At 40.9% G+C, this 20,453-nt stretch overlaps 1 protein-coding gene across 1 annotated transcript; it reads right to left on the bottom strand.

Moving 5' to 3' along the window:
• Window positions 1–3,144: 3,144 nt before the first annotated feature.
• Window positions 3,145–8,531, bottom strand: rbm7 (RNA binding motif protein 7). Its single transcript, XM_068585018.1, has 5 exons — window positions 8,351–8,531; window positions 7,860–8,022; window positions 6,615–6,690; window positions 4,339–4,432; window positions 3,145–4,135 (listed from the first exon to the last, which is right to left on the bottom strand). The coding sequence occupies exons 1-5, from the start codon at window positions 8,441–8,443 to the stop codon at window positions 3,770–3,772; spliced, it is 792 nt and encodes a 263-aa protein (XP_068441119.1). The 5' UTR covers window positions 8,444–8,531; the 3' UTR covers window positions 3,145–3,769.
• Window positions 8,532–20,453: the final 11,922 nt, after the last annotated feature.

Below are 20,453 nucleotides of genomic sequence, written 5' to 3' on the forward strand. Positions count from 1 at the left end.
CTCTCTCTCTCTCTCTCTCTCTCTCTCTCTCTCTCTCTCTCTCTCTCTCTCTCTCTCTCTCTCTCTCTCTCCCACCAAAAAGTTGTCTTTCTCGTTATGATTTCTTTTACATATTGGTTGTGCAACTTATCTTTTTCGACTCTAAAACACGTCCAACTTAGGTCATATTTTCAATATAAAAAATGAATATGTCATTCATCCATGCACATAGGTTAGTCTATGTGTTAGACTACGGTATTGATGTGAAAAGTTTACATTGAACATAATAAAGAACACGAACTCCTTTGAGGTGAACTAACATTGGACCGTTTATCTGATTCAAACGCCTCATTTGAATATGTTTTTTTCTTGATCATTTTATTAATTTAGCGATTAGCCGACGTCTAACTTATTTTCATATGAATATAACTTATTGTATCTGAAGTTATCTTTATACACAATCTAATGTTTTCGATATCTTAACTTTTGACTGGGACTGAAACGATTTTGAGAAGTTAAATGAGACCAAACAAGGGGGAATAATCTGCTCTTTCTTTTCTTTCTTTCTTTCTTTTGTCTTTCTCAGTAATTAACCCTTTCATGTATTGTGCTGTGGGGTCAGTTTAGTTGCGTGAACAATAAATTAAACTAAACTAAATCAAACCGTGCAGTCGTGGTTGTTTTTTCTTCTTCTTTTTGTTTGAACTAAATCATGAGTTAGAATTACATCAATTAATAATAATAATAATAACAACATGTGTGGCATATCAAGGGGAACCCGGTTAAATAAGATCAATTAAAGCAGAAAGTCCACACAGCCAGAACGGCAGTCAAAGGCCAAGCCAAGCCTCTCTCTATCTCCCTCTCTGGAAACTGACGCAGTATAAATAAATTATTATGAATCAATAATCGCGCGCGCGGGCGCGCCGAATAAAAGACACAACGGTCTCAAATAAAATAGCGCGAAATAAGAGCACCTGACCTGTTGCTGGTTCTGGGTTTTCACGGGATAAGTTTGATTCAACGAGCAACGATTTTATTTATTTTGTATTTGGAATAGACGATTCTGTTGTCGGTCAGATGAATGTCGGCTCCCAGAAAAACTAACTGTCCATCAGAGATGAGCCTGATGGGAGAAATGTTCTCCACAGGCTGAGGCAGAAGTCTTGTGTGCCCTTTCCATCGTTTGATTTTTTTCTTTACCTTTTAATTATATTATGACATCATATTTATTTATTTATTTTGTTTGTTTCAAGCCTCTCTTGCAGATATCAGCTGAAAGTTTGAAAGACTTCATGCGGAAGAGGTAATGAAAATTTGGTCCATAAAAAAATGTACATGTTGCAGCCTAATTTAACTAAAATATAAGAACAATCCATGTGAGGAAATCACAAGGGCAGGAGAGTTTATAACTTCGGTGTCCTAAAGAGGGGGGTTACCTAAAATATTGGAAATAAATGCAACTCGTGTTCAAATTGGAGGAAATGTGGGAGCTCTGTTCTTTTTGACTTGATCAAAAGGTGAGAACAACTGCTGTGAAGCACGCTGAACGTGTTCGTGGTGGGAAGTCACGCACTGCAACAGCACCCCGCGCTAATAGATTTTAGCTGACAATTTTAAACCAACTTTTTTTTTTTTAAACTAAAATATCAGCAACTTTTCTATTTTCTTCCCTTCATAATTTTATTGTAAGGCCTGGTAGTTTTCCCAACTAAAGAAAGTGCGAGTATATTAACAGATTTTATATGTTTTGCTTTCATAAATCCCCTCTCCCCCTTCCAAAAAAACAATATATGACACAATTCCACGTGTTCTCCTATATTAAAAGGGGAATTTAAATCGCACGATACACACCAGCTAAATCAGGTCTATACTTCCGGGCTACTGTGGCACCAATGAACTCAACAACCTGAGGTGTGTGTGTGTGTGTGTGTGTGAGGGGGGGGCAATGACCCGGGAATCACGGCTGTAGGCATCTTGTCACTTATGGTTCACGTTGCAGGACTTGCGAGGGAGAGAGGGGGAGAGAGAAAGAGGGAGAGAGAGAGAGAGAGAGAGAGAGGGAGGGTCTCTGGATGCTTGGAAGTGGATCATTTCAGCAGACACGCTTCTATATAAGTCCACACAGCAGCGGCTACCGAGCGGCCTCTCTAATCCGCGCGCTCCAGGGCTGGAGACGCCAGGCAGATCAACCAATTAAAAGAGTTATGCCGCGGCCAGAAGCGCGAGGAGAGGAGGGGAAAGGAGGGCCTTCAGTGCCGACACCGAGCAGCGGATACTCTCTATTAGAGCGATTTGGGAGCATCAGGATGCAATCCGACACGAGACAGATAAAAAAAAAAGGCAAGACGGAGCTTAGTGCAGAGGCGTTTGAAATGCACCTCCACTTTTGGACACTGGGAGATGGTGTGTGTGTGTGTGTGTGTGTGTGTGTGTGTGTGGGGAGGAGGGCGGGGGGGTTTGTCGATACAGCGCGGGATCCGCTGTTAAGCGTCATAAGCGCTTTCGGTGGGGTAGATTATGACCTCAACGCGGACATCAGGGGATTTGAATATCACTGTGATAAACTAGTCCGAACGGAGGCACTGAGGGCTGATCGAGATGTGAAGGATCAAAGTGCTGCTTATTACGGGATGAAACATCTGTAAATTCACACACACACACACACACCAAACTAAGACTCCTCTGATGAAAGGAGAACAGCAGATCGCTGTTCCAACACAAGAGACCTCAACTCAACGTGACAATGTGATTGTGAGCTGTAAAGTGAACAGGGAGGGGGAGGACGTGTGAAAATCCATGCAAAGGACTTGAAAGCATCCTAAATAGAAAAGGTCAAATGCAGGAGCTGATCATGTGGCTGGGTTATATTTGACATCTTAATTGATTGAATAAAAGGATGTGTGTGGCGCCACCTGTAGATTACTTCATAACCCGCTGCACAAGAGTATTAAGTTACAGGCGGGCCATTTATAGGTTCAGATAAGGACATGTGTGTGCGTGCATTACAGCATGTATAGCATCAACATACAAAGGGCTCACTTAGTTAAGAGAGTCACACACACAAAGAGCTGCAAATAGCAGTCATGATCTGCAGCCAAGACACAGGCGTACGTGTTGTGCCGAGAGGAAAGACACCGCAACTGTCAAATGAAGAGAGCTTTATCATAATGAAAATGTTCCAGTTTAAAACAGTTAGTCTTACAGACTCGGAATAAAAAAATTGAAACGAATCCCATTTTTTTTTCTAGAAAAAGGAGCATGGTCTACATATCTAACATTAAGAAAGGATGGTGCCCCGATGTCGTAAAAGTGGTGCTGGTGGAATCTTTAGCTGAACATTCTGTCACTACTGCAGAGTACCTGAAGAATTTCTGAGAGCACCGTTTAAATATCTTTTTGCATAACATAAAAACTCGCCAGAATTCTACAAATCTTTTTTTTTGTTGTTTTGTGTTAAATACATTTTTCTTTCGTTCTTCCAAAATGACTACTAGTCATGTCTGATTTTGTTTTCTTCATCTCTTCGCCCTCATCAACACAGCTCAAAATAATTGTGACATTTGTGAGGAAAAAAACTCACATTAAAGTGTACAAATTTAAAATCGCCTTAAAAATACAAAAAAAAAAAAAAACGTCAAAGGCATAAGTTATCAAATCTTGAAATTGGTAACATCATGTACAAACAACCTGAGTATACATGGGAATCGTTCAACATAAAACTTCTTTTCTTTCTTTTTTTTTAGTATGCTGTCCATTTGTGTGTGAAGAACTGAAGTCTTTACGTGTCTCAGTACCGCCGCCATCTATTATCTTGGTAGTCCCGGTTGCTTCCCTTATCGTCGTGGTGTCTGTTGCCACCTCTGTTGCCGTGATGACGGTTGCCACTCCTGTCGTTCTGATGATGGTGATAACTGTCCCGGCTCTGGCCGTGTTGCTGATGGCGGCTGCCGGCGAAGGGTTCTTCTGCGTATCGGTGATTCCTCCCGCCGGTCGGCTGCGACGAATGGCGGTAGGGGGCGCTGTCGTGTTGCCTCGAGCCGAAGCTTCCACCCGCGTGCTTGGAGAAGCCGTCGTTTGCCTGCTCGGGCTGCTGCTGCTGCTGCTGCTGCTGCTGCTGCTGCTGCTGCATTTGGAGCCACATCATGTTGTTCATCTGCAGGTAAAAAAAAGAAGAAGAAAAGAACAGTTAACGTGACCTGCGTTTCATACGGTTAATTGAAAACAAAAGGAGTTGTCAACATGGCAACACTGGCACATTTCAGCTAAAAAAAAAAGAAGCAAAGAGCAGGTCTGAATATGTCACGTATTGACTGCAGTGCCATAACAAAAGTAAGTATATATACAAAAAAAAGTTACCATGACATGCTTCTGCAGATTGTCGGGAGATGAAAAAGACCTCTGCATCAGGGTCGGAGGAGTATATGGTGGAGAACTGAACAGGCTCGGGGTCCTGGAAGAGTTAAAGAAATCATTGTCGCATATTTCATCAGAAAAAAGAACAACAGTGTCAAGAGCACATTCCACATTTTGACTACCAACCACTTGTGCAAAAAAAAAAAAAAGTCAAATTTGATGATTAGTGTACATTAGCTGAGGTTTTAACTTGTGCGTTGACCTCATTCTGCCAGACGGATAGGTCCTGGGTTCCAACATTATGCAAGATCGCCACGGGAAGATTTAATTAAAGCAAACTCCATCCGCCAGTTGTTTCATGTTGTTTTAAATGTTGTGTGATCCAACCGCACTACAATCATGATACGGGCGGACAACATTACTGAGCATCTCAAGAATGATGTAAACAAGATTATGGGCAGGCAAACTCAGACTTCAAGCCAAGAGCAATCAGTAACTAGTCCAGCAACATATCTTATTGATGCATAATTCATCTATCCAACCATGTTAGCAACATTACCATCAACTGGGAATATGCTTGAGATAATAGTCTTATTGTGACGTGCTTTGCACTGGTAAAAAAACAAAAAGGGATTAGTGACAGGATCTGTGATGGAACATCTGATGTGGAAGTCAATCAACAAAGACACAAAGCCTGACAGCCTGACATCCATTTCCGAGGGACTGGATTGACCTGAAAGTAATGTTGCAATCGGTGGAGTGTTGGCACCTTCGCCTGAAATTGTGCTGCTTGGTGCAGGTGTGTGTCTGTGTGCAACGTCCTTGTGACTTTGATGCCACTTCATGTTTGTTTTAAAATCAACTGAACAGCAGCAGTCCCGGCCGATATGTTTCTTGAGAATGTTATCAAAACAAGAGTGCAGAAATGTGATCTTTATCTTGAGGAAATGTTCCTCCAAACATGTTTATTTTAAATAGTTAGAGATAAGATATAGAAGTGTAGCCAATACAAATAAAATTGTATTTTTTTTTAAGTTGAAGTTGTTGTGTTTTATTTTGTGAAACATGCTCGTATTGAATTCAGTCAAATGTTGTGAAATATATATTGAGTACCAATGTAAATGCAGCATTTAATGAAACTCCTCTATTTCTGTCGACCTGCTATCTTTTCGGCTGTTAAATCTACAATATTACCAAACTGAAATGCAATGCATAACAGCATATGCTGTTAGTTAAGTATTCAGTTAAATAATGGTTTGTACATTAAAAAAAATATCTCTATTCTAATGTGTACAGTAATGTAACCAGAACGATCAGTTATTTTACCAGTTATTTTGTACTATTCTTTATACCTTGTAGTTTAACAAATTGACATAATTTAAGCACCACGGAATTAAAGTCGTACATATACTGGGACACACTACATTGTCTGATACATCCCAAGTTAACTCTTGGGGCAATACGTTTCCCAGCAAATGCCCCAACAGGCACTGCTGCCTGCATGAAATTTGGCATGAAACGTGGAAAGGATTGCACATCGAGTCTTCTATACGAGTAAATACAGACCAGTCCAATCCCATTTCATGCCACGTCTTTTGCCAGAGCAGAGGGCACTGCCAAGAGCATGAAAATCATGCATGTCTAAGTAATATTAACCATCTATGGGAGCAAATTCAACACACATTGAAAATCTGGTATCAATTACAAACCTACAGTAGTGCCATTTTTCAAAAATTATAAACTACTGACAAACTCGGCAACCATGAAGGCTCCAGTCACAGCCCAAAAATTGGGCGTGCATTTGCCATTACAGTACCGTATTCTATCATATGTGGGCACTGTGAGTTGCCGCCAAGACCTTTTTTTAAATGTGTTTTATGTCTTCACACACACGTTTTAACAAAATCAACCTTACATTGACGTTAAAAGTAGAGAAAAGCTTGAAACAGCCAGCGCTGTTGCCACAACAGCCCAACATGAATGTATTTGACTCTATGAGATGCTGCACCAAGAAAAAAAAGATTAAATGTACGAAGTGGACTTTCTCTCTGATGAGCAACAGGTCACTCGACTTGAAACCAGTGCTAGAGCCAACTTTTAAGATGCAGCTGTGAACCAGCTTTAACTGCCAAGCTAAAGAGGGACACAAAGATTGATCCGAGTTGAGACTGAGAAGCAGAGAAGAGACAGTAGCTGTTGTAATGCTACGGATAGTGCAGGTAACCAGATGTAGTTTCTGGCACTGCTGCATGGACAAACTATCCATGAGATGTTCTTACCTCTGGCCATGCAGATTTTGGGTATTTGCAGGACTTGTATTTTGTGAGTTCCCTGGACTGTTGCTGTGACTGCTACCTATGATGAGGCAAACAGAACAAAACAGTATATTAAAAGACAAATAAATTCCAGTTTAAAAATAACTACCACACATACTGTGCAAGTACGAATTTTTTTTTATTTTATCACGCATCACATTGTGATATAACAGGGAACATTAAATTGTGAGAGAAAATTACCATATCTGTTTTAGTCCCATTCAATTTAATTTACAGATGGCAAAAAAACATGTCAAATCAATGCAGTTTTCAGACAAAATCAACGAGGTTACGTAGAGACGCAGGTTCAGGAACCCATGCAAACACAAGTGTGCTTATGTGACTTCAGTTTATTGTAATAGTGATGTTGAACCTAAGTGAGAGCATTTAATTAACTCAACAAGTTAATTATACATTACTACAAGTCAACTCACCGTGACCAAATCCTAAATCAAAAGTAATAAACTGTTAAAGCAACTACTTGAAAAAAAAAAACTAAGACGTCATGTAGTCATGTTAAAGTTTAGACTCTATATTAGCACCACTTTGGGCCCTTTGTATATACTAACATACATTTGGGTCACAGAGGTAGCAATTCCTCTTCAACTTAATTTACCCAGAAGGTTAAGAAAAAACAGAGAGAAATACATCTCTAGAATCCATAAAGACCCTTACAACCATCTTGCTCAACACATATTTTGTCTACTGATTTATTACATTTTGTACTACATATTTTTTTTAAATTATAATAGGATTAACTAAGCCAACACAAAGTAAAAAAAAGGTATTCATTTGAACAATTGGATCAAGTCCCTTTTAAACACTGTTGACTTTGGAACTAGGATGACCATACACAAGTCTTGTGTATTGTAATTACTGGTATTTTCTTTTTTGAATGGACACATGCATCTTAATTAAAGTTGAATATATTTTAACTTTTTTATTTCCTAATAAAAACCAAGATGGCAGATCAGAAGACCCTTAGGGGATTCTGAAGATAAGGTAAACGGAGCGCTAAGTGCTTTCTAAAGACCTTCAGGGTCTCTTGTTTAGGAACCGATGGTTACTTTGATGACATGGATGTAACTACCCGGGGCTACTTCTAAAGACACATCGGAAAGTGCAACCCTGTTAAACTAACGCCAATATGTTCAGATCAACGTTAATGTTTTTCCAGATGTCCAAAGAGTCCACAATAAAACAAAGTACCTGATCTGTACTGCACATGAATAGTTCTCCCATACAGTGTTATGCCGTCGGTTAGTTTCATGGCGTATGGCACGGACACTTCGTGTTTATAAACGGCGAAACCAAAAGATTTCTGTTTGCCATCCACGTCTTTCGGAATTTTCGTTTTGACGAGAGGTCCCGCCTGCAGAAAAATAAACAAACAAGGTAACGCGGATGAGTTAAAATGATACGGACAACGACTAGCTAACGCTAAAGCTAACACCCGTGGATCTCTTTAAGGTTGACTTGTCCACAAAACACGCACAACAAACATTGGCGCTACCACAGGTATACAACAGGTATACAGTTATTATAATAGATCGTACCGCCTAATACGTATACAGTATTTAGCCTACTTTAACTCCGACTAGCTTCCAATGTGTTAGCATGTTGTGCAATGATATGCTATCTGTTGACTTCGTATTTGCTAGCTGGCGCTAGCTCTGTCTGAACGTTAGCGACAACATCACCTTTACAAATAAATCGAACAAAATCTCCTCCGTCACTCTCGTATCCAAATTCCTTATGAATAGTGTCCGGTCCGCTTCATCTTCTATTCCCATTGTGCTTGAGCAGATAATAGCACTCTCAAGCGATGTAAATGCAAACGTCAAGCGTAAAAAAAGAAGAAGCGCTCTGCCAGATATAGCCGGAAGGCCTAGGTCTGTAAAGTGCCGTCACACTGGAGCTTCCGTCGTAGTGAGCAGCGGTTTTACGACACATATTTACCTTTTATTTTTAGGATAACTCATTTGGTTGAACTCCAAACGCAAAGATGAAAGAAAAATGGTGTCTTTATAAATGTGTTATTCGGGGGATATTTAATATTTGGGATGTACGTTTTTTTTTTTTGCAGTATCGGCCTAAACCTTTAAGTAAAACCCATAAACCATAGACTGTGTATGAAAACAACAGAGCACAGGAGAGCTGTTGAAACATCATGTGCTTTACAATACTATACTACATTACTATTTACTATGCCATAGTTTTTTTAAAATAAGTCCCTTCTCGAATTGCATACTTTATTATTTTTATTATAATAATAATAATAATAATAATAATAATAATAATAATAATAATAATAATAATAATAATGATTCACAGTAATATAATATTATAATATTATTTTTATTATTATAATAATAATAATAATAATAATGATTTACAGTTACTACATATTGCAGCTGCCCTTTCAAAAAGATAAACTTAAAAGATAAATCATTTATCGAAATTGTTGTTGAATAATTTTACAACGCTGAACGATATTTTATGACGATTGGTGAATCTATTAATCAACTAATTGATTCCATTCTATAGCTGATAACTCTTTAGGTCTGGTTTATACTTTTCGTTTTGTTTATTTTCTGGCAGTTAAGCATTACCAGTGTGTGTGTGTGTGTGTGTGTGTGTGTGTGTGTGTGTGTGTGTGTGTGTACAAATATGTGCAAACCTAGTGTTTGCTTAATTGAGTGAATACCCTAAAGCATTTTTTTTGTGTTTAATTTAAAAGCTTAAGGTAGAACAGTTTGAATTGCTTGAATCACAAATCTACAATTAGAAGTTTAGCCAATCAACACCTATTGCACATTAAAGAAGAGTAATTGTCCCGTTTGCATAGGCTGCTATCTGGAACATAATTATTATTATTTATTTTTTTAGCACAGCACACGTTCTGACACATTGTCATAGCAGGAACAGCTCAAGTACTAATAATGTGTAATGTGAGCAACTACTCCATGCACTCTACTCTGTGAGTCAGCACAGACAATTTTAGGACCTTGAAACTGATACAGCTAAATTAAATTCAATGGTTCATTGTGTTGTTTACACCCGCGCTTTTTATACCGTTGCTTGTCAGAATGCCTTCTGTGAGAAAGGCAACAATAATTACTTGCAGTAGTGTTGCCCTAGAAAGACAAGTCAGACAAGCCCCACAGAAGGTTATACCTGTTGCCATATCCGGTTTGGACCTGTTTTGTGGACTGTCGGACTTCCAATATATATTTTTTTAATGAACTTTTGTTGTAATATCCTTTTTTAATGTGTGCACGTACATCTGTCTTCTTTGGTAAGGCCAGATGCAACTTTAACTTGGCTAGTATAAAATAATTCTTCTCCTTAATGGCCCATTCAATTCCTTTGACTGCCTGGCTGTTGCACACAGATAAGACTTTCTGTTTTTTTTCACCCTGTGGCTCACTGATTGGGTCAGTGACTCAAGCGCCTGGAACCAAGTGGCTCTGGTGGTCGCGACATGGTGGAGTGTGGAGGTCAAGCAAGCGGCGTGTGAGGCTTGACTTCCACCCTCATCAGATGGGCCACGGCGTCTGTACACCATATTAATTAAATCAATTTGAACTAATGATTTTCTCCTTCATGCCTGGGAAATATCTTCATGGATTCTGCTTTAAGTAAGAGAAATCGAGATGGCACATCTGAGACAATGTGAACCTTTTACTCTTCATGCTGTTTAATTCATGAAAGAACAAAGTGGGCCGCGCGCTACAGTCATTATAGAGGACTCGACACCTTGCAATCTCTATGACATATTTATTCCAGACAGGGTGCTTTTTTCCATCACTTATATTTCTCGCGTGGCAATAAACACCGCAATTTAACGCCAAAGTCTTGGCCATCATCATGTCTTGTGGGACCTCTGCGGCTGTGCATAGTTGTTAACACTTGACGTATTGGATGTATTGGCGCGTTCCAACAAAAGTCTTGTGATTTAAAATACTGCAAGGTTGCAATGGAAGCAGTAAAAAAGTCCAAATCATAAAACCACACCTGTGCAGTATACTGTTTGATGACTAAAGCCCTTGAATCTATTTTGCCCCCCCCCTCCATTGCCATTACCTACACATCTCCCTGATGTATTCCCTCCCTTTTTATAACCATTGGACAGAATTCAGAAGAGCACTATGAAAGTGTAAATGAGGAGAGAGGGGAAAGTGAATTGGAAGACAACACAGGCGGACCTGCTGTATTTGTTTAACCCTCATTACTGCCCACAGAAACGGACCGAATACAACGCGATGACGCCTATTTTTGCTTTGCCAATAAATTAAGATATTTTGCTTTTGATTTCTAAATAGAACTAGATTGAAAAATCAATAAGATCCCTTAACAATAACCATTTAATTCATTAGTCTGAGTACTGTAATGCTAAACATACTAACTTAGCCTTAGTGAAGTAGCTGAAAAGGAGCAGTAGATGGCAGCATTGATCCAGTGATGCAGCTTACGCCAGCATTGCGTTGCTTCATCTCTGGGGATGTCTGATGGTTGCTATGCACTGTGGAAGGAAAAAAAAATGCTGAAATTAAAGATCTTGGCTGTTGTTTTTTTATGCGGAGAAGGGAATTGGATTTGATCGTCATAGGAATACCCTCCTTTCATGTTTCTCTTTTAGCCTGTAGCCCACTTTCATGTTTCTTATAACATTAAAGTGTTCCAAATGGCTTGTTATGGCCGTGGTATTGTTGTCCCTGGACTTATTTAGAGTATTTATATTTTTTAATATAAGCAAGAGGTTCAGATTTACATTTTACATTTGCATTGAAATTCATGTGTAATATGGTCATATTCGGTCACGACGAGGCTTCTGCTTCTGTTCACGTGACTATCACAACATTCAACATCTTGTATTCAAGTTGCAATCTCACAAAGGCCTGCGGTTGACTGAAAGATCTCAGGTTAAATTCTAATAGATCAGTGGTTCGCGTCAAATGTCACTAAAATATACGTTATTTTACAAAGCACATTCAGATGCTCAAGCTTAATGTACTGTAGAAACCTCGCAGAATTGCCTTGCTTTCGCCTCACGATCCAAGACATTGACAAGCAGAGCACTGTTATGCCTTTTAATCTGTCTGGAGACAAGTAGTGCTCAAGCAGAAAGCCATTGTGCTAATTTATAGCAATTACAGAAACCCTTTCGGAGCTAAATATGAAACAGCGGTATGCACTTCAGCTCGAAAACACAGCACATCCTCCACTCAGCGCCATTAACACGAGTGCAACAGTTCCTGTTTTTATGACCGGGTTTCTTTTTGGATGCCTGCACACGAGTCTTGGCTGCATTGTTTTAATTAATAGAGGAAGGCAAAAAAAAGCAGGACGAAATGGGAGCAATGCTCAAGGGCAAGATGGTAGCAAGCGAGCGTTCATCGAAGGGAAGAAGTAACAGGGCCGGACCCAAGAAATAGGCCACCAGCAGCCACCCCTGCTCTGGCCAGACCCGGGTGAAGTCTCCGTGCTACTGTAATGAGGCTGTACATACACACACTGTATGCTCACTTCCAATTATGACCTCTGGCCTGGAGGGTTTGGTGGGACTGTGAAGTGATTGACTGGTGGCCAGACACGTCCTTCTCCCTCCCCGACATCCGCCCTCGCTTTCGGCTCCCGAACCGTACACAATACGCCCTTCCGCTGCCCTTCCATCTTGTTCGTTAATATTCCTAATTCATGTGGAATGAAGCGATGCAGGATCATTAAACGCACATGAATATTTGTCGGATGGGAGTTTAATTAAGCCATCCCTCTTCGGCAGCGTGACGTCACACCGCGGCATCGCGTCCAGTGCACCCAGTGCATGGTTTAACGGCCTGCGCCTTCTCAGTACTCAGCGCTTTGCTTGCAACAACCTCCACTTGTACACAGTCTTATTTTACACCTCCTGCGCTGCTGGATAGACTCAATTGATGGGGATGGTGTTTGAGTGGGTCCTATAGTTCTGGTGGCCATATGTGGATCAATCATACTTAATTCAATAGAGCAGGAGAGCCACTTTTGTGGTGGAAGCTATTTATTATTTAGTACCGTGGACTTTACATATAGGCTAGCCTCGCTTTTAGATTGCTGAGTAACTCGTATACACATACTGCATACATTATGGCCCTGCAACAATTATAATGGGATGTAGGTAATATATGCTGAGTCCACATACAATATGCATATGATCTGTGTGAGATACCTAGATTACTGCACAGGTCCGTCTGAGTATAATGCGGTAGCAGAACAGCTACAGTGCACACATTCAGCCACGCAACGGAGTAAAGCCTTGCTCACCCTCTTCCCAGCAGAACAATAGTCATCTCCAATCAATCAATTTCTACAGGTTTGCTTCAAATATTAAATGTAGGACTTTGGAAAAAATGCGCTGTCCACACTTTGTAAGACAGGGCTGATGAAGTGACTCTCTCTCTCTGTGTCACACACACACACACACACACACACACACACACACAAAGACAAGAGCTCGTCACTGGCAGCCCGCCACCCAGACTCAACACCCCCCGAAAAACAAATGGACGCAAAAATCTTCTGAGGGGTGTCCGAGACGCTTTGTTTCTTCACAGTTTCTCTCTCCCGTTTCAACATGCTTGTTATCTCAATATCGCCGCTGCATGTTGCTGCCGCCCTGACATGCTGTGACTTCATTTTCATATCTGCGACTCCCCTCCTGGCGTTTTGTCTCCCTACCCTGCCTCCCTCACACACACACACACACACACACACACAAACCTACACACACACACATTAAGGGAGAGATCCATCCTGTTGCTACAGTGCTGCAGTGCTGAGTAGCAGTATCAGAGAGAGAGAGAGAGAGAGAGAAGAGGGAGAGAAAGAAGAGGGAGAGAGATGTCTGGCATCAGCCCCACACCACAAAACGGACTGCGGCAGGGCATCCACAACGCTCTTTTACTTTTCCATCACTTAACTCAAGCAGCACTAGAGGGTGTCCAATGACTAATATTAACTTACAGTATATTATTAAGAGCGTGGAAGCACTATCTGTGGCAATAAAAAGAATAAGGGGTATATCTTTTTCCAAACACGATTTCATCCACCCCGACTCCACCCATTACCTCCATCCCCTTTTAACCGTTCCAAAAAGTGAGGTGTCAGCACATTTGCGATGGCCAGGCTCACCCCGGACGCCTGTTGAGGAGCAGATCCGTGCTCTTTGCCAAAAGTGCCATATGGAGGGTGTTTTATGGCGGAGGAGGGGAAATGGCTGTCCTAGAGGAATAATTAAGAAATGGATCCCCACATGTATAAAGCTCATCACATCACAAATCTCCAGCCTCTCTGGATATCCCATCCCCAACTCCTCCTGCTGCTCCTGCTTCTGCTGCTGCTTTTTAAAGCCTCAAACACCTTCGGAGAAGTTAATGAGCTCTGTCAGAAAGAGGCTGTTTCTCCAGTTTTTTGTTTTTTTTCTTCTCCCTTTTCCGAAAGTAAGCTTTTGCATTTTCCCCACTTCATTATAATCAACAGTGGAGTGTCCCATATTCCTGCTGCTGAACAGAACATGCCCTCAGAGACAGTCAATATTGCAGCTTATAACCTATAACTTTGAGCTCAACCCCCGAAGAAGAAAGTTTTCCCTTTGAAGATTCTCATCACTATGGTAATCAGCTGATCAGAGGATGTTATGCCAACTCCTTGTGATGCAAATATTTGCTTTACATGCAAAACCCCTTTCTCTAATGCACTTGAGTACAGGCTTGCACTGTGGCTGCCATCAATTATGTAATTGCACAGAGGAAATGACACTCATTGGATAAAGAACCCTAGAGTCAGGGAGACCAACATCTGTAATGTCAGTATATTGAAGAAATGACAAAGGAACTGTTATGGGTGTGTATTTTTAGTGTTATTGTCGATAAAGAAATCCCTCCACTGAGACAAGATAACACAGCTGTTCTCAAATCGGAGTTTCTCTCCATCAAACGGCAGTTGAGAAGCTGACGTTTCATAATTCCACTGAAGTGGTGTGTTGTCATCCTCGTATGTGTATTGTGGATTCAAGAAACTCAAACTTTGCATGTCACACAGTTCAAATGTTTTTTTTAAAAATACCATTGACTCGGGCTAAAATCGCCAACCCTCCAGAAGTATACGGTGCAAATGCAATAATGCAGAGTCTTGTCATTTATTTGGCCGGCTGCGAGGATGTTTATGGAGAGCATACCAAGGTTAAAATCATGTGCTCATGGTGAAAATTAATTTCTTGCTGTAGCTTTCAGGGATACTTGAATCAAATGTCGGTTTTATATTGGCATAAAATTGCAGAGCTAACCTTCAAATTCACAGTTAGCTCCCCGGAGACCTCCGCGTTGTTGTTTTTTCCTCCTCAGCCCCAACCCCTTATCTTCACTGTCAGGGTAAAGCACATTACTTCAAACCCGTGCAGGAGCTGCTCTGGGCTCCAACTGTGTTCCGTACCGCGAAATAATAGAAAGAAAAGTTCAAGAGGAGTTTGACAGATCCGGCAAGATGGGATGATGTCAAATCCATTGAGCGCTGTTGGAGGGGTTTGGATCTGTCATTGTCACAACTAATATTGTGCGCTCCCTCCATCCTTGGCTTGTGGGTTTCTCCGTACAAACGTTCAGCATTCGCCTTGACATTCAACTAATTTATTTATGATGTCAGAGGGTCGTCGGCCTGCCATGAAACTACCACAAAATGAGTTGAGAGACAGATGTTGCGCAGAATGTGCAGAGCTGTCCATTCCTTTGTCAAAGTTTCCATGGTAGGATAATGACGTCCACATAGCTGATCAGTCCCAAAAGTGAATGTGTTGCATGATGTCTGTATATTTAGCAAAGATAGTGTTCTGGCATTAATGTGAATTATATAGTTTGTCAAATATTATGCTTTCCGGAATTAGAGACATACTTTTTCTGCACCGGCCTTTTGAAAAGAACCCCCTTCTAATATGACGGTTGACCCTGGACCTCCAGGCGGCCCTCTAGGCACTTGCCCTGAGACCTGCAGGTGGAAGACCCACGTCGCAGAGGCAATAAGAGATTGTGATCATCTCTGCTCATTAATCTTTTAAAACATTGTCTCTGGACGTCTCAATTTCAGGATCGGGGTTGCACCAGCCGTAGCCGTAAATCCACTGCAAACTTTTGGTGTGAAGGGCTTCATAATTCTGTGTAAGTGCCTGCTAGTGATTTACTATGTTAGTTTTTACAACTCAAACTGAATAAAATGCTTTCGGTAGTACAGTATTTTTATCCAGCTGCTAGGACACACTGTAGCGCTGTCCGATCAAAAGCAATCATTGTATAGCAATGCATATAACGGTTTGAGGGGGTCAAGCGTCAACTTAACTACCAGTCTTAGTGAATGTTCTCAGGACTTTGGTTTATATTTGCATACAAAGATAAATAAGTCTAAAATGGATGGGAAATATGCTTTAACCGGTGCTATTCAAGTCATTTAATTCAATGTACAAAATAAATTAGTTTTTGCATCTTAAATGTTTACACATTGGCCTACGACCTGCAACTGATGGATTGCTAATGGAAAACAGTGACGACATACAATATGACCCATTCATTTAAAAAAAGCATCTATAACTAACTTTTCACAAATGGATAATGGAATTTACAGAATACAATAAATGGAATAAAATGTTACAGAACCTCAATTGCCAAGACGGTCGTTGAAAGTGATTATCGTTAAAACCCTTACAGTTGACGTAGGACACTTTTATTTAAAGAAAAAATATAAATATATATAGTAAACAATTGTTTCCAATCAGTAACGCAGTTTACATTGGACAGGACGTGAGCAGGGACGTTACACACAGTGTGACAGGGACGGGACATTCCTGTGACATGCCCCTCTGCTTTCCACTTTCCCAGAACCCCACTGATGCATGCAACAATGCATCAGTTGGCTGCCCCACTAGATTAAAGGAGAGAACCAGGGATCTTCCAAAAATAGCTCTTGTATCAACACTGCCACCAGCTGCTTCACGCTCCACCCGGGGACATCATATTCCATCAATCTTTCAACCATTTATTGATGGGATGTCCACAGAAATTTGTCTGACGGGCGTTGGAGCACTATGAAATATTAATTTTATATTTTCTCTGCTGTTCTTAGATGAGGGGGCAAGTCTGGTCCTGCTCGCAACAGAATGCAGCGGCAGTTCATCCAGTCACTGGCAGATAATGTTGACGGAATACTGGACAGTAGGACGTATATTGATGGCACTGGCTCACATCCCATATATACGTACAGGGCCAATTGAGTCCAAGAGTACAAGAAAGTCACATTTCCTCACATGTAAGCGATTCTCCGCGCCTGTCTTTACACCTCGGGGACGTTGAGCATCAGTTCAGCCTGTTTCTGAAGGCTCTGATCTCACTGCATATACAGTTTATTATCCCAGCATCGTGTCAATGAACTTGATTTAGTCATTTGTTGCATTTACATCCCGGCGTTCATAGTCACACTTTGTTTTCTTCAAAGTGGCAGCGATGTGACTGCTCGTGGACGAGGCTCCGAGGTTACTCCGTGGTGTGACGCTTCCTATTTAAAATCAGCAGCAAAGTAAATAAATTATACACATCAATCCGTGCAGCAAGTCCAAACAAAAATGCTGTTGAGTGTAATTATAGCTGCGGCTGTAGATGGGACTTGCAGGGGTGACGGCGGCGTTCCATAAATCATATCTGTATATTGTGTAAGCCTCGCATGTGGCTCTAACAGCAACACATGCCTTCACTTTATGGCAGCGCATTTCAATTTAGCAACCAGGATATTGCCAACCCATCCCCGTGCAGGAGAATATGTAAAAAGTAGATTTATTGTTTCCGTCATTGTGTTTTCAAAAAGATTCCGGACAACGTCATAAACTGCAGCGTGAACCGATATCAACAGACTGTCAGGCCGCGGAGAAGAGAAATATCAGCGTCTTGAACGGGCTGAATTTCAAACTCAGCAAAGATATAGTGGAGCGTACCTTAATAATGGAGGGCTAATCCCAAACCAATTCTTTATTCATCTGCGGGGTCAGGAAAATGTCAGGCAAGTTCCAGGCACCGGCAAGAATGACTGACAACCGCAGAGTACGCAGTCCTTACAATGATATATAGCTTCATTAATGGATGACACGTGAGAGGGGAGGAGGTTGGGACCATCACTACTCTGGTGGCAACGCTTCCCCCATCCTCCAACCTCTGCTCCCGATGTTTTGATTCCATTATGATGCAGGGTGGAGATAAGCCAGCTGTTTGGTGGGTCACGGACCACCGACACTGAGATCAATATTGCTATCTACTCATCGGCAGCCCAGCGACGGAGGGAACAGTAAGAGGACATAAGCATAGTGGACGCAGATTGGAATAAATTGGTGTTGCATTGCAGTAGCGTGAAATCTGAGCAAAATACCTTGTATTCTAATGTTTAATAGAAGACACAATCACAAAGTGAGTATCATTGCGTAATAGGGACTTGGTTTTAGTCAATGCATATTGAATATTATCCAAGATCTCTTTTTTTTTTATCTTGGAAGGCCTTTACGGCTTATTTCAAGAATCTACACCAGGCACTTTTGTTTTATTTGTTCCATTGGCAACTGTATTGTATCCTGTTTTTGTTTTATGTGTTTAAGTTGAAATAACCAACTCGAAATCATTAAAATAGAGAAATGCAATTAGTAAAGTAGAGCAACCTGTTCCCATTTGTGTTTCTTCTCCAATTGGTTTGCATTTCCTTGTGAGATAAACGGTAATTTCCTCATTATGAATATTCTTTGTGATTATTCACCTTTGGTAAATAAAAAGCAACATCTTTAACTTTTCCAAACCGCTCATCCTTGCACTGGGGGGGAGGCCCTTTTATTATCTTATTGCGATAATTTCCATCTGGCTAATGAGTGCTTATTTTCTCTGTGCCCTAGGGCACACTTGTATGTATTGTTGTCTTCCATCACTTGGTTAAATGTTAATTGAGCTTTTCATATCATGTGTGCTGAGTTAATGTCTCACTCAAAGGATTTCTCCCGAATTAGCTCTAAGGGTCTCTGCAGGTGTTGCCATTCCACTCGCAGTGCAGGGTTCTGTGCATAATTGTTTGTTGGTAAACCATGCTTCTTCGCTTAATAAGCCGTCTGTTGGGTTCGGAACAGGAAACGGGATTGACCTGCAGACTCTCCTGCAAGTGCAACCACTTAAGTTGTCCGAGCACGTGATCCTTCATCTCCCTATGTAATCACTGCAATATGGGATCTCTGAAACATCTGTGGTATTAACAACTGCATTCTGCTGCCTACGCACATCCATCCCCCCCCAACTCCATTAGATCTTTGCTGTTTAACATAATCAATGGTTCGCAATTTGAAAACCCCTTTGTCTCACGGCGCTGTAATTACTCCAAAGCGTTTCGCCTTGTGCCATATGAGCGTATGCTACTGGGACAAGGGTGAGTGAGAAGTATGTGCCTCAGACAGAAGCTAATGCGGTTTGCACATTTTACAGAGGTCTGCACTTGTTGGACACTCCATATTGTAAGTTATACTGTATCTTTACAGAGGAGACGTATAGATGCTCTCTGACCTTAACGCATGAGCTTAGCTGTGGGATATGCGTAAATGGATTTCAAGATGCTATTAATGCATGCATAGAAAGATTTCGATTTCATTTGCACACGCGTATACGGATAACTGAAAGAGCCAGAAATGCTCACTGTGTGTTCAATACACAAATTCGCAATTCAATTTATTTCGTATAGCCCCCATGACAGTTTTATGACAATGAAAGTTCCAAATGGATGACATGTTTCATTGTAATGAGAATTATTTTTGCTTTAGGGGCAACAATAAATTAGTCAAAAGACTCACGCACCAAAGTAAATGTGCATCCGCTGGTTTGTGTTTATGCACCGCGTCATTGGATATATATGAATGCTCTTGTTTACTCGGGTCACAATCAGGGCACTAACGGGAGGGCTCCAGAGCGTGCAGGCAGAAAGCTACAGTGGTCAGATTCTGATATAAGTGAAAGGGGAAGGACAACTGAAGAGGTTGATGGAAAATATGGAATCTTAAGATTTGAAAGCAAACTTTCAGGGCACTTTTTGACATGTATAGTATTTGAACAAAAGCTATATATATATATATATATATATATATATATATATATATATATATATATATATATATATATATATATATATATATATATATATATATATGTATCAGGTCTTGGTTGTGCAGATGATACTTGCTAGTAGAACCAAAATGGCTGTTCGTTTCGGTCTTCCAAAGAGATTGCTTAAAACTAATGAATATATAACTGTTACAGCACTACTCGTACGCTTGAAGGAGTATTTACCGGGTGTCAATATGCGCTGGAAATAACACACAATGTAAGATAACGCTTCATTCGCCATGAAACTATATATGCTTTTAATATTCATAGCGGAAACCTCTTAACTGTCCTACTCGGCACCGCTGGAAGCCTGGACCAAGCAGAGGAGTGAAGTAAAGGTAGACAGAGGCAGAGATGGACAGGAGCAGTGACAGGCATGGAGAGGAGTAGCAATAGAAGAGTTGCTCTGGGCATTGCCCAAGTCCTGCTCAGGGCTATCGAGCATGTGACTGAGGCAGTATGGGTGCTGCAGTGGCAGCAGTTGGTAATTACCACCGTATCAGCAACATGCCGTCTATGTCGTCCATTTCATTAGCTGCGCATCCGCTCCCAATATATGGAGGAGGCATGGGGGGGGGGGTGCATTACTATCACTTTTCCTTTCCTT

The sequence above is a fragment of the Clinocottus analis genome, unplaced genomic scaffold (genome assembly GCF_023055335.1).
Source record: "Clinocottus analis isolate CAN_PGR_092001 unplaced genomic scaffold, fCliAna1.0.p SCAF_2, whole genome shotgun sequence".
NCBI lineage: Eukaryota > Metazoa > Chordata > Actinopteri > Perciformes > Cottidae > Clinocottus > Clinocottus analis.